The 15,926-nt window shown below is 38.2% G+C and overlaps 1 protein-coding gene across 1 annotated transcript; it reads left to right on the forward strand.

The window, feature by feature from the left end:
* Positions 1-2,120: 2,120 nt before the first annotated feature.
* LOC149215886 (ATP-dependent DNA helicase pfh1-like) lies at positions 2,121-3,523 on the forward strand. Its single transcript, XM_089389754.1, has 2 exons — positions 2,121-2,815; positions 3,355-3,523. The coding sequence occupies exons 1-2, from the start codon at positions 2,121-2,123 to the stop codon at positions 3,521-3,523; spliced, it is 864 nt and encodes a 287-aa protein (XP_089245880.1).
* The last annotated feature ends 12,403 nt before the right edge of the window (positions 3,524-15,926 follow it).

The raw sequence follows: 15,926 nt of genomic DNA on the forward strand, positions 1-15,926 counted from the left end.
CGCCGATCTGAGCTGACTGACATGATCACGCAAATAGGCAGCCCAACATTCTTCTTCACTCTCAGTGCAGCTGATACTAAATGGCATAACTTGCACACGATCATGCCCACAAGTGTTCATTCCACTTCAGTCAATCCCTTCCAATGGAAAATCCAAAACATAATTAAAAACCCACATCTAACAACCCAATATATGCATTGTAGATTTACAATTTTCCTTGAAGAAATCCTTCAAAAAGGCCTCCATGCAACCGACTACTGGTGCAGGTATTATTTAATATCCATATCCCTCTACATTAATTTTATACATTGCATATACATGTATTAACTGAATGTACCCTTCATGTTATATTCAGATACGAATGGCAACATAGAGGATCCGCACACATTCATGGCTTCCTTTGGCTACAAAATGCACCAGACATGGACACACTTGATTGGGACAATGCATTAGAAATTGCTAATGCACATAAATATTTCGACCACTACGTAACTGCTTGGAATCCACGTCAGGCAGAACACCGAACTATTCCGCTTCACCAGTCAACAATTCATAACCCGTGTCTCCTTGACACAGCAGCAATATTCGCATCCAATCAATTTGAAGACTACACAGAGCTTGTCAACTGCGTTCAACGTCATACAAAGTGTCATGAATCTTCCTGTCTGCGTAAGAAAGACAATGTGCTTAGCTGCCGATATGGAGTACCGTGGGAATTGAAGTCCACTTCTTCACTTTTCATTGATGATAAGGGTCATAAAACCTATGTCCCTGCTCGCAATGATGAAAGATTGAATATTCACAACGCCGATCTACTCTCTATTTGGAGAGCAAATGTTGATTGCCAACCAGTCCTTTCTCGCCATGCTGTATTGAAATATATTTCAAAATATGCAACAAAAGCAGAGACAAGATCTGAGAGCTATCGTTAAATGCTATCGCGACTATCACAAAGTGCCCTTCCAGAAGCACCTACTAGTGGTGTCATCCGGAAACTCCTTACAGAAACCATTGCAGATAGAGACATTGGTGCACAAGAAATATGCCATATGTTGCAAAAGCTACCTCTCTCTCTTTGCAGCCGTACATTCCGTTCTTTGAATGTCAACAGGGCTGTTTTCAAACGTGTTTCGCAAGATACTGAAAATCCTGGTTCGACGCCCAACTTTATCGTTGCGTATATGAACAGGCCTGCCTCACTAGAAGCACTGCCCCTCCTTGAAGCTGCTCGCTCGTGGTCATATTCTGCCCAGCGGAGAAGAAACCACTGGAAACACATATTCCCCCCAATGATTGTACATGTCTTGCCCCATGACAATGTCATTCCTTCCTCTACTAATCCTTCTTATGCCACCTTCTGTTGGAGTGAATTACTCTTATATTTCCCCTTCTGAACACTCCCTGATGATATCGGTACAACTGATGCAGAAATTATTGCACACTGGGAACAAAAAAAGGGTGCATATACAGCATGGCATGTCCATCGCGAACCCGAAAACCCACAAAGCCCACCTACTGAAGATCAACCTACCCCACACACCCCCCCTGATTCCATTCAGATGAATGAATGGCAAATCCTCTCTCAACTACACCCAGGTTACAATATTGCAATTGATGACCTCGACATGATCGGCTACCGCGACTTCGATGTCAACCACAATTGGTCACAAAATACTGTCCCTCTCCCTTTGCAAGAAACTGCCATCAATTGCATTGAATTCAACCGCTCACCCATTCAACACCAACATCATTCATTTTCCAACCTTCCCCATGAGCATACATTATCCCCCACCCAAAGCATAGCTTTCACCGCTGATTTTTCACACTTCAAAACCCCTTCGCCAAAATCCCCACGGAGGATCATCGTACAAGGAACAGCTGGCACAGGAAAATCCCATTTGATTAAATGCCTTCACCAAGCATTTGCCGAAAACTCGCCAGCCAACAAAAACCCTTTGTTGTTACTTGCACCAACCGGCGTTGCAGCTTTCAACATAAATGCCCTCACAATTCATTCTGCCCTTCATATCCCTATCCAGACAATGCATCCTCTCGAAGGGCAGCCGCTCCTACACCTGCAAGAGCAACTCCGTCATGTAGAATACATCCTCATTGACGAAATGAGCTTCATTGGTCCAAAAATGCTTTCTCGCATTGACGATCGTCTAAGAGAGGCATTCCCTCTTCATCGGAATACACCATTTGGTAATCGCTCAATTATCCTTGTCGGAGATTTAGGCCAACTACCACCTGTAAAAGACATTCCTTTATATGCTGGGACATCGCGTGGCACTGCACTTTGGCGCAGCTTCGACATATTCATAACACTTTCAACCGTATTCCGTCAACAAGGAGCTAGCTCGTCCCAGGTTGCTTTCTGGCAAATACTTTCAAATCTTAGGAATGGAATATCTACACTTGAAGATTGGCAACATCTAATGTCAAGAACAAGTTCCTCTCTTACACATGAAGAGAAATGCACATTCGACGAGTCCATGCACCTATTCGCAACAAACAACGCAGTTGTCTTGCATAATAAGAAAATGCTCAAACAATTGAACATCCCAGTAGCACTTTCCTCTGCGGAACAACAAAGACAGAAAACTCCTACTACAACAGAAGATGAGCACCTACCTGCAAAGGTGCTCCTATGCAATGAACAAAAAGTTATGCTCACCAGCAACTTATGGGTACATGCAGGCCTTGTCAATGGCGCGCTTGGGAAGGTCATCTCAATATTTTATTCAACTGACTCAAAGCCCCCAGCATTACCATCCTTTGTGGTTGTTGACTTTCAACAATACAGAGGAACACCGTGGGACATTTCACACCCAACATATGTACCCATTCCTCCCATCACAAGGGGTGCACGCCGTCAGATACCACTTCAAATGGCATGGGCTTTAACGATACACAAGTCACAAGGAATGACATTAGACAAAGCAACAGTGGACATCGGCACCAGAGAATGCCAAGGGCTAACATTCACTGCAATTTCAAGAGTGCGGTCACTAGCGGACATACACATCAATCCAGCATTCCCATTCTCCCGCATTGCACAATTGCACAAGAATCCATATCTTAAGCGTAGACAGCAAGAGGAATCATTCCTTGCATCAAAATCTATCCAGGATAATACACTTTAGCCAATCATACAACCTGCCTTCCAGAATTACCCACATGGTAAACACCACTCACTACATAACGAAGTTTCACATAGATTTCTTGCTATTACATTTAATTTCATATGATTTTATACTCATTTGGAATCGTTTAATTTATTTCGAATATTCAAACAAATTCGTCAAACATATTCATTGTCAGTTACAGTGTTTACTTTTTGGATGCCAACAGGTATGAATACATGCTACCTACGACAGTTGTACGAGTGTTGCGAAGAAATCCAACAACAAGAACTTACATTACAAGATATGCAGACAAGGATCCTCCCACAACAATCCATGCCACTTTACCGTTTGCGCCCAGCAATTACGTTGTTAAAGAATATAAGGAAACTACTTAAGATTACAATTCACATCCATGAAAGGGATGCACACAGGCAGATGCGACATCAACTGCAGGAACAGCTCGCACAACATGGCACCACAATAAACACTAACTAGTGTTGCCGATGCCATGGCCCATCATGCATATATGATTAGCGGCTCATTCTCAATTACATCTCTACATAATGCTTTTATTGTACATATGCTTAGAAGCCAACGAATACTTTCATTGTATATATCTTTACTTATATTTGGCATGTTTAGTTATATCTTAATAGAACTGTTCTCTGTTGTATGGACAAAGAGTATTCAAGTACGTGGCCCACTGCTCTTTGTTTTGGGTTTTATGATTCAACCAACAACTTTTTTTATTAAGAAACACGTTTCTCACTTTAGATAGGTCGATGTTTACAACAACCTATTAGGGAAATTTTCATTCAGCTCTTTAATTCTTTCTATTAGTTTTGATAGGGTCAAAATCTGCATATTGTTTTTTATCATTTACCCAGTTGATGCCTAGCTATGACTCTCCCAGTATCTGGATTTGACCAATACCTTTCTTTATTGTTAACTTTTCCAGTATCGAAAATCCACTCAACAATAGTAGTCAACAAGTAAATTGGTTGTTAGACTCCTGCCATATCAGGGATTAATAAATGTTGCAGGACCTGCCTAAAAAATTAGAAGATTCATAAGTAATAGTTAAGCTTATTATAACTAAGTGCTTAAACAATATTTCTTTGACTTGTAATTTTTTTTTGGATTAGCTTTAATCATTATATTCCGCAATGTGATCATTTTTTTTATTTTTTGTAGAAATTTGATAAAAAGAATCCGTGAAGTAACGAATGAACTAGTGAATCTTGGATAACACTTATAGTATGCTTAAATATTAGCCGATACAAAATAGAGCTTGTATAATTGTTCAACAAATTCTAAAATTGAGCTTGTATAATTGTTCAACAAATTCTAAAATTGCTCAAGCGCAACGTAAGTTATGGTCAAAATCCTTGAATATTTACATTAAATATGGAGTTCAAGCTCTCAAGTTGAAACTACATAAAAAAATGTTTTTAGAAATAACTTGCAAATCTTCTGCTAGATGTTCGAATTAGGTTGGTTGTTTTGTAAAAGAGGTTTGGCATCATCACTCATCTTCTTTAAAAAAAGAAGAAGAGAAAGCTACGTATTGGTCATTTATATCCACCTAAACCCAATGATAAGACTAAAAAATGATTTTTTTCTTTTTTTTAATCAATTTTTTCCTTTTGGGTGCTATAACCAAACTTACAATTTTCTTTCTTCAAAAGGAAAAACTGAAAGAATAGGAGTAATCAAAGGTAACACCACACATCAACTATTGGCCAACTCTGTATTACTTATTAGTTAAAAATCTTATCCAATGGGCTATCTAAGAGGCTGAACAATGTGTCAATGGAATATACTTTTGATAACCTCAGATGCACAATATATTATCAATTAGAGAAAAGATCTCAATTTATGTTTTGATTAAAGAAGTCGAACCTTATAACATTTTTTTAATGAATCAATTTAATTAAAATGACCAACATAACTACTATTAAAATAAATCTTAACCTTTTATTTGTGACTACTATTAAGAATATTCTAAAACATTTTGAGAAGGTTGATTCCTTATCATTCACCTTATTAATAATTAAATTAAAAATATAAAAACTATATTTCAAATAGACACATTTATCGATATAATAACTATCAATTTTATATAATTAATTTCAATTTCAAAGAAAAAAACATTCAAGTTAATTGTAACTCAACATATAAATATGATAACCACCCTCTCACATTGCAAAATGGATATTATAACAAGGGCAATGAAAAATTGATAATTGAAAAAGTAAAGGTTCATAATAAAAAGGTTAATGATAAAGTAGAAAAATATGTTGATGTGTCTGGGGTTGGAGTCACAAGGCTTATGAAATTCCATCAAGCTACTGGTATCACATTCACAAAGTTTATTAGTGAAAAACAAGTGGAGAACCTGATACTACAAGAAAGAATAAAAGAGTTAGAAGATGCTCTAAATCTTAGCCCTTTGTTAATGACTCCACTAACAATACGAGTATTATTATTATCGACAATTTCTACCCCCACTAGACCCTATAGATCTAATAAATATGACAAACTCCTTAATGCAGTGAAATCTTATATTATCACTAATATATGCCAAAGATTGAAAATTATTGAACATGCATGACAAGCAGCTTATGATTTGTGGCATTTAGCATGAGGAATTAAGTAATTTGTTGATTTCGTTAAAAATAATCTTAAGGTAGACAAACATTTCGTTGACAATGACTTACTTTCAATATAGTTCTTACTTACAATATTTAAATGTTATAATCATAGCTATATTAAGGTAGACAAACATGCTACTTAATGCATTTACTTACTATATTGAAATGTTACTTATTATGACTTCCTTTCAATATAGTTATAATTTCAATATAGTTCTTGTTGTCATAGCTATGTTGCCAACTATTCAAGACTTCTCAATCACTAATATTGATTAATCTATTCTAATTATAAGTTTGTTCACAAATTTTGTGGAGAATTTGATGATAATGTTTCCGTAAGTTTTTGAGCATATGCTTTGAGATTTTATATTACATCTAAAGTTGTGTTACTGATCAGAACAAAAATGAACATTTGACACTAGTTTTGGATATCATACATACACCTCATCAAAGCTTTGTAGTTTTGTTTACTATAAATTTGAAAAGTTGTTCAATTTTTTAATCTCTTAAAGTTGTGCGGAGATGCGGAAGAAAATTTCATTGTGTTTCTTCCATAACTGCACACTCCCGCACATCCGAACTCCACACAATGAAATCTTCTTTCACACCTCGAAACAATTTTGGATTTTAGATATATGTTCCATCTATAGTATTTATTTAATCATATCTATGATGATTGCAATTCGAATATTGATATAATTCTTGTTACTGTAACTTTGTTTCTTATTGTTCAAGACTTCTCAACCACTATGAATAATTACTCTATTTTAATTTTAATTATGCTCACCAATTTTCTGGAGAATTTCGTGATAATGTTTTTCATAATTTTTCAAGCATATGCTTTGATATTTTATATTACATCTAAAGTTGTGTTATTGATTAGAATGAAAATGAAAAATTGAAAATAGTTTTGGATATCATATATACATCTTATTAAATCTTTGTAGTTATATTTACCATAAATTTCGAAAACTGTTAAATATTTTAATCTCTTAAATTTTTGCAAAGTGAAAAGCTACGGAAGAAACTTTCATTGTGCTTCTTATGCACTTGCGCACTCCATAAAATGAAAGCTTCTTTCACACCTCAGAACAATTTTGGATTTTAAATATATGTTCTATATGTAGTATTTATTTTAATCACAGCTATGATGATTGGAATTTGAGTCTCAATACATTTCTTGTTACCGTAATTGTGTTGATTACTGTTCAAGACTTCTTAAGCACTAAGCATGATTACTCTATTTCAATTCTAATTATGTTCACCAATTTTGTGGAGAATTTCGTGATAATGTTTTTATTTTATTTTTCGAGGATATAGTTTTAGGTTTTATATTACATCTAAAGTTTTGTTATTGATCAAAATGAAAATGAACATTTGACAGTTGTTTTGTATATCATACATACATCTTATCGAAGATTTATAGTTCTATTTACTACAAATTTCGAAAGTTGTTATATGTTTTAATCTTGTAAAGTTTTGCGTTGCGCGGAGATGAAGAATAAGTTTTCGTTGTGCTTCTTCCACACTTTCGCACTTCCACACCTCCACATTCAGCGCAATGAAAGCTTCTTCTACACCTTAGAACAATTTTGGATTTCAAATATATGTTCCATCCGTGGTATTTATTTTAAACGTAGCTATGATTATTAGAATTTGAGTCTCGATACAGTTCTTGTTATTGTAATTGTGTTTCTTATTGTTCAAGATTTCTCAAGCACCAATACTGATTACTGTGTTCCAATTCTAAGTTGATTCACTAATTTTGTACAGAACTATATGATGATGTTTTGTATAAGTTTTCGAGGATATGCTTTGAGGTTTTATATTACATCTAAACTTGTGTTATTGATCAAAATGAAAATGAATATTTGATAATAGTTTTGGATATCTGATCCGGGTGGATATTTGTGGCAACCCACCTATTCCACCTATACTTCTAGTCATTTTCATCTACTTCCTTGTGTATTTCAGCATTTAGTATTTTTAGTAGTTTTTCGGTTCGTGAACTTCCGGAGCAGTTTTGACGCCCTAAATGACATTTTTTTTGAGGTTTGTTGTAGGCCTATATTGTTCAATAAGGACTTACCACAAATCCTGTAGTACTCTAAGAGACCTTTCCAACAAGGTATCGTACACACCAAACATAGATAATATGATCAAGTTATGACCCCAGGAAGTTGGTTGCCTAACTAACCCCAATGGGGCCCACAAACGCTTGGTGTTACATCTCCTGGGGTTAGGGTTTTGGTTGTTTAGGGTTTTCTCTTATTTTTCAATAATAAATAGGCCCTTGAGCCTCATTGTAACAAAGTCCAAAGGCATATAGCCGTCACATCACTTCTCAAAGTTAAGCTACCATCGCTCGAGCTAGTTTATTTCCATTCTATTTGTAAGCATATTTCAGTATTCTTATATTAATGAAATGAAGTGTTATTTCTACTGCATATCTGTATTTTATTGTGTTCTTGTTTAAATTCATATCAGTGGTATAAGTGCGGTCTTCTCTTTCTCTATTTTTCTTTGAATGTCCCCAACGAGATCAGGGTATAAGGAGTCAGGGCTCAATCTGGTTGAACCTTTGTAAGACTAGCCTCGCAAACCCCGATGACCTCCTATGGCAGAAGAAAATAAATACGAGGGGGTGGGAGATCCTATCGAAATATTGCTCGAGGAAGCCCTCGAGCGACAGAGGAATGTTATGATGGATAACTTTGCCCAGATCCTTCGGCGGCTACCCAAAGGCGACACATCCTCATCCAGCAACCACTTTAGAGGTGCCACTTCTTTTAAGGTACAAGTTAACTTTGACATTCCCATATTTGAGGGCCAGATATATGCAGACACCATACATAAATGGTTGAATATGTTGGAAGGATATTTTTCAGTTCATGAATTTTCCAATTGGGAAAATATTACTTTTTCACTTCTCAAAGCTGCCCCACATGTCAAGGACTGGTGGGAAACCTACTGTGAACAAAAGGACGAGAGGGAATCCTCACTATTTTCAGCCGCACCCACTTGGGATTCTTTCTGAGATGCCATCAAGGAACAATATTACCCTATTGGGAGCTATGAAGATAAATACATAAAGTGGACCATGCTACGATAGGGAAGGGACCAAGATGTGCCAAAGTTCACAAATGTTTTCCATACCCTCCGCACAAAAGTTGGGTATCAAGGATTTTGAGTGGCATTTGTTACTCAAGTACCACGACTGTCTACATATGTACATCCAAGACGATATGGAGTTCCTAGACACTCAGAACAACATACCAATGTTCTGTCAAGAATGAGAAAGTTTTTAAACAGAAGAAGCGAGATTTTGGATCTATGAATCCGAAGCAAGGAAAAGGTGCCCCAAACCACATAGCAAAGGCCAAAGGCAAGGCGGGGTGACCTAGGACAACCCGCTAGAGCCACAAGAAAATAACAACACCATGAAGACAAAGAAGGAAATGGGAAAATGGTGTGAGTTCCATAAGAGCTCCACTCACAAAACAATTGAGTGCCAGGCTAAGCAGTTACTGATGGCTGAGTTGAAGGCTTCCGATTCAGATGCATGTTCTGACTCTTATTCAAAACTTGAGAAAGGGAATGACAAAGGGAATCATATCATTGACGTGGAGTCCAGTGCCATCGTGGCCACCACCAAGATCTAGAAGAATGAGCCTGAAGATCCAGACGAGGTGGAACGCCTCTTCCACTCATAGATGTGGATGAACAGTTCTCCGCTGCATTTCATTGTTGACATCGAGATCCAAAAGAACCTCATTTCAGTAGAGGTCATGAAGCGAATGGACCTACCGATGATAACACATCTGTAGTCGTACACCGTCGGGTGGCTTCACCAAGGACGAGATCTCCGCATCACCCAATAGTGTCACCTTCCCTACAACATCAAGCCCTTCATGGATGAGGTACTATGGGATGTTACTCCTCTTGAAGTTTGTGATGTATTATTAAGACAACCATGCTTGTGGAAGAGAAATGTTGTATATGAGTCTAGACCTCGCTCTGTGATTATTACTTTGGGAGATAAGTTATACAAGATACTAGAGGTAGCCCCACCTACCACCATCTCTTTGTTCACTGCAAAGAAATGCAGTAAGATCGTTTACCACTGATCTGATAATGAGATCTAAGACAATTAACAAGGTATTACAGACTCATGTGCTTGGATGTGCCTATGTTATTTTATGCAATGGATCGATAAGACTGCAAAATACATAGACAATGAAGCAGTAAACAAAACATAATAGACAACACATAACACAAAAAATTTAATGAGGAGTTCACCCAATATTCCTAGGCTACATCTCTTGGTTCAACCTTCAGTGGGTGGCCTCTCTATTATGTTTTCAAGCAGAGTTTTTACAACAATATGAGTGCAATTTTAGACTCAATACACAATAGATGCAACAACAAGAGCTTTGCTTGAACCTCTCAAGCCTCTCTGGTACACAGACTCCCTCAACGCTCTCTGTCTCTGTCCTAACTCTGTCTCGGCATTTGCCTGCAATACTGCCTCATGTTTGTTTGCTCTCTGTCTATGGCTTTAAAGCCAATCTGGGCTGCATTTCTCCATCTCGGCTTTCTGTATCCTAGGCCTCTATCTGCTCGAGTCCCTCTTCCAGCATTACACAATCATTGTATAATGCCTAAAGGGGAGGTGGCCACCTATTCACAATGTAAGAGTGCCTCGGCTCTTGAAATCCTTCACAATCCTGAACACGGTCATTTTCTGCTTAACACAGGAAAATGCCTGCATAACTGTGAAATGCCAGCCAACATAATTCATTTCAGACTTCAAAAGTTCTTAGACATGGTCTATTCCCCTATCGGGTCTGTCTCCAATCGCCATCGCAAGTTGCTTTCGGCCTTGCTCCAAGGTTCCCCTTTGTATTTTTGAAATATGTTAAAAATCGCGAAAATGCATTAAACTGGCCCTTTCTCTGGACTCGAAGCAATATATAATAGCCTTAAGGGAACCTTTTGGGTCCTGCTTATCACATTGCACATAATGGTTTCCCTGATAGTGATCCTGCGATGTAATATGGGTCGTCGATCTGCGTGCTTGATCGACGGTCCAAATTAACTCTGCCAATCGTCGTCGCCATACATATATGTTAAGCGTCGATATCCCTATCTGTGAGTGCCAATTGCGATTGCTGATCAAATATGGACCGTTGATCGGCCAGATCTGACAAACATTGTGCATCCATTGTTCGACGCCTCCATACTATGTTTTTTTCACAGTTTTCTCTGGTTTTTACCTCCCGATAGCATTTTTCAGCCATTCAAAGGGCTCTTGGCATGCGATTGTTTTGATCTCTACATTTTTAAGAGATTTCAAGACTTAGAGAGTGTTCTTGGATCCATTTGGATCATGCCTTCCCATTGAAAAAGGCTTTTGGACCACCAAAAGTTGGTTTTCAAGCATCGCTTAAGTGAGGATATAACTGCCTCACTTTCCTAATCTCTATCCATTTGGTACTGCTAGGTTTTGAACCTTTGAGTCCAATTCTAAGGTACTCCAAGTCCCCTCGTTGCGTAGTCTTCACCTTCTTGTCCATAACTATATCTTCCTGAAGCTCATTGAGGTATTCAGGCAACAGATCATTAATGGAAGGCAATTGACATTGCTCTTCAGGATCTTCAATTAATGAACGTTCAAACAGTCTTAAGTTTTCTGCATTTACCACTGAATAGATGTGCATGTATGCTGGCAGATCAAGGCAGAAATCATTCTCACCAATTTTCTCAAGTACCTTAAAAGGTCCACACCTTATTGGCTTCACCTTCTTTCCTTCACCTTGTATTCTGTCCTTGCTGATATATAGCCAGACTTGATCACCAACTTGGAAGCTGTGCTCCACCTTGTGTTTATCATGCCTTGCCTTGTACTCGGATTGGCTCTTTTCCAGTTGTTCCTGCACCGCCTGTTGTATTTCTTGAATTTTTTCAATGATTTGGTTGCTTTGTCCGCATCATTGTGTCCAACAACTGTTATGTCTTTTTCAAAAACAAAATCCAAAGGAGACCTTGGTATAAAACCAAAACAAGTCTCAAAAGGAGATCTATGTGTAGAAGAATGTTTAGCATGGTTGTAAGCATGTTGCACATAACATAAATGTTCATCCCAAAGCTTGGGATGCGTGCTGCAATAACCTCGGAGCAACTGGATCACTGTCCTATTGAATACCTCTGTTTGGCCATTAGTTTGTGGGTGAAACGTGTCCTCTTCTTCAGTCTGGTGTCCATTAATTCCCACAAACTTGACCAAAACTTTCCAACAAATTGGAAGTTTCAATCAGATACTATGGAAGTGGGTGTTGGAAATAATACTGAGAGGGGGGGTGAATCAGTATTATCAGATCAATCAAACTTTTCAATTTCATACTCAGAAACATATACGCTACTTCAATTAAGTGAACCCGCGTGTACACGCTACTGTGTCTAATGAAACTCGCGTATATCCAGAGGTCTTATAATTCAGTTAGCTTAATCTTCAGTATATGCATCAAATCATTATTAAGCATATTAACAGTAAACAGGTGCAGAATAACAGAACAGAACATCACACAAGAGCCACACACATGAACACAAAGATATAAGGTGGAAACCCAATGTGGGTGAAAACCACCTGCTGCAAGTCATCTCAATCTTCTTCTTAATAAGAAAATCCTTTTACAATATTTGTACTGGTGCAGTCTTATACCAGTACGGGAGCTACAACCCCCTTTGCTCTTGTACTAGCCGATCCATTTACTAGTACGCAGGCTGCTACCTACTACAATGCTCCAAAGATCTCCTTTAGCTTTTGTACTAGCTTAGATACTAGTACGTAGGTGCTTGCCTACAATCTTCTCACCTCCAGGTACCACGTTTCATCAATTTTCAGACTGGATACACTGAAGCACAACACATAATCTGAAAGGCCACTTTTCATCCAATTTTCATACTGGACCCATAACTATCATTGAAGCTCAAAACAATCATCAAACTCTGAATCACTGAAACCCTGTTAACAACAGTTACCAGAACACAGAGCAGACACAGAACTCTGTAATAACCATCAGATCCATCTGCAAAATATCAAGCTTTACAATGTATACGCTACTTCGATGAATCAAACCCGCGTGTATACGCGCTTTTGCCAAAGACAACCCGCGTACAGATCTAAAAATAATTTCTCATAACTTGCAGCTGTACCAGACATCAGTCATCCTCATAACACTTATAGAACAATACATGCGTCAGTATGTAGATCTAGAATAAGCATCATAAAGATAGTTCATTTCAAACCATTTGATCCCGATCTCTCCTTAGATCTTGTTCTCCATCAACCGATGAGATCTCTCCTTAGCTCAGATCAAGCAATGCATCATCAACCCATAACCCTGCATACTGGATCTAATGCTTCATCAGATATTCAAGACATTTCCGGTGCACTTGCCTAATGATTTTCTTCTCCTTATATAGCCTTAGGCCTTGCTCAATACCAAGAGCCAAAACCATAGAAATCCAATACCATCAACTTCAAAACTAGGGATCGACACGCCCGTCGAGACACAATGGTCCGAAACCATAGGCACAACTTCCAAGGACTAACCGCCATGGACCAAAGGTACTTTTCCACATACACGCGCTTTTGCTGAAGCCAACCTGCGTGTACACACGACTTGGGCTTAACGAACCTGCGTGTATGAACTTTCTCTTCTTCTTATAGTCTGATCATCAATTCCTTGCTGCTGACCTTCTGCACTATGATTTGTCATCAGTGTGGTTTGCCATCAAGGACAACACTTGTCTCATAATGCCAACAATCTCCCCCTTTGGACTTGATGGCAACAACACCAAATCACTCTCCCCCTTTGACATCAAGGGCAAAGGGTGGACCAAGAAATTCTCTTCCTTTGCTGAATCATTCCACTGTCCATACTCCCCCTGAGTACCTGCTGAAATTTTTGAATAATCTCCCCCTTTGTATATGCCAAGGTGTACCAATCTGTCAATGCTCCCCCTGAGTATATGCCAAGTCTCTGTACTGCTGAAGTGTGTTGTTCATGCTCTTCCTGACTGTAAGCAAGGTCTACAAAAGATGTTCTTCAAGAAGAACATGACTCTATACATCATAAAGGACCTTCCTATCACTTAGGACTCATACATACATCCATCTCTCAACTAAGTGAGGATATACAAAAAATTGACTCATCCACCCAACCAAGTGGGAATACATCAAAATTTTACATATGACAACCATTCACACTGCATCAATCATCCCAGGCATAGTGGGGAAACCAAAATAGGCCGTTACATGACCTTGTCACCATGAAAGAGATACCACAAAAGAGATATATGACATAGAGATGAAATAATTGGACCAAGACTTATGAAAGTCACCAGCAACATCTGATAATCACCATTCAGATCAGCAACCAAGCGATCCTTCTGTTCTCCTTTCGCCTTTGTTCCTCCTGAAATCAACACCAAATGTGAACTAGAACCAAAATCTTTAAGATAATGCCAACAATGCATCATTGGAAGATTATCTGCTCCCCCTGAACCTGTGCCAGATGATCTCTGTCAGACCTATGTCAGACTTTCTGCAACCAACATCTGTCCCTGCTGATTTCCTTCAAATCTCCATATACGCATCTGTATACACATAAACAAGCGTATATACGCATATATCCCTTACGCAACGCGCGTAAACCATATACGCGACTATCCCCTTGTAAAACGACGTATGCACGCAGATATCCTTTAAACAACTCGCATACACAAATTTCCATATCAGCAACCTGTAAATGTCCTGTAGAGAATAGGTCATCAACCTATAACAAGGTATGTCTGCATCAATTCATCCCTTTGAACAGAATTCAGAGTCATTCACATTGTATCATGTGTGAAACCACCATAGCCATTTCATCAAACTCTACATGATCCAAGTATCATTACTTGGGAACATCTGCATCAAGTAAGGATCAACCTATCATCATATAGATAAGAACCATGTCTTCAATAAAGCAACTTTGAGTAGTCATCCATGTATCAGTACTATGTATCTTGAGCTCAAATTCTTTTGACAAAGATTCTTGATATCATCATCACCAACAATCCTTATCCGCATGAGTGCCTGCATCATAACTGTATGATATTTATGCATATGACAACAACAGTATATAAGTGACTCATCATCAAGTGAGGAAGATGTGTATTCAAGCTTTGTACTTCTTCTTGTCCTTATGAAGATCACCATGTAAGCACCATATATGCATCATCAAGGAATCAACCATAAATCTGATCTGATCATCAACTATGTAACCCCAAGAATCATATGTGATTTTATCATAGACAACTCACAACATCATATCATAGCAAGATATATCATTTATCCATATAAGAATCATCACCAAGGATTATTAACCATAATGCCAACAATGAATTACTAAAGGCATATGCTCCCCCTCAACCAGTGCCATTTGTTAGATCTGATCATGCATATATCAGCAGTAAGCATCAAAACATCTTCATCCTCAAGTTAGGATCAAAACATTTCCAGACATCATACAAGTAACAAAACATTTCCACACATCCTCAGCAGACTGTAGCTATTAACCAATAGAGCAAATAATGGACTGAATCATATCAGATCCCTTTTCTGAGCCTGTCCCCACTGCTTTTCTTCAGACTGACATATACGCGACTTTGCAGTGTCGAACTCGCGTATATACGCGACTTCCCTTTAAGGAACTTGCGTATGAGATTCAGGACACTGAAGGTTTACACTTTCAGCTCCCCCTGAGTCTGATATGTCTGTGCTGTGCTGTGTCTCAGTACATTGTGCTGACTGTACTTCCTTCTTCCTCCATATCTTCAAGTGTGATGAGGTTTTCTCCTTTCGGTGTGATGTCCATCCTTTGTTCCTGCATTCCTTTGCTATATGTCCAAGCTTGTTACATGCATAACATCTAACATGTTTCATGTTCCTTCTGTAGCAATCAACAGCTTTGTGACCATACATATTGCAAGTAAAGCAATATCCATTAAAGTACCTTGATTGAGATGACCTGTCCGCATAATAGTCTTGAACTCTTCTTCTTCTACATCTAGCTGCAACATGTCCAAGATTATGACA

Source organism: Pinus tabuliformis, chromosome 1_1 (genome assembly GCF_031772625.1).
Source record: "Pinus tabuliformis cultivar Carrire ecotype Pingquan chromosome 1_1, CPIR1, whole genome shotgun sequence".
Classification (NCBI taxonomy): Eukaryota; Viridiplantae; Streptophyta; class Pinopsida; order Pinales; family Pinaceae; genus Pinus; species Pinus tabuliformis.

What these genes read in the sequence shown, in the direction of transcription:
- LOC149215886 (XM_089389754.1), top strand. Translation starts at nt 2,121, where the DNA reads ATGAGCTTCATTGGTCCAAAAATGCTTTCTCGCATTGACGATCGTCTA. An exon ending in CAACAATACAGAGGAACACC is followed by an intron (nt 2,816 to 3,354) that starts GTGGGACATTTC and finishes GGATGCCAACAG; the next exon opens with GTATGAATACATGCTACCTA.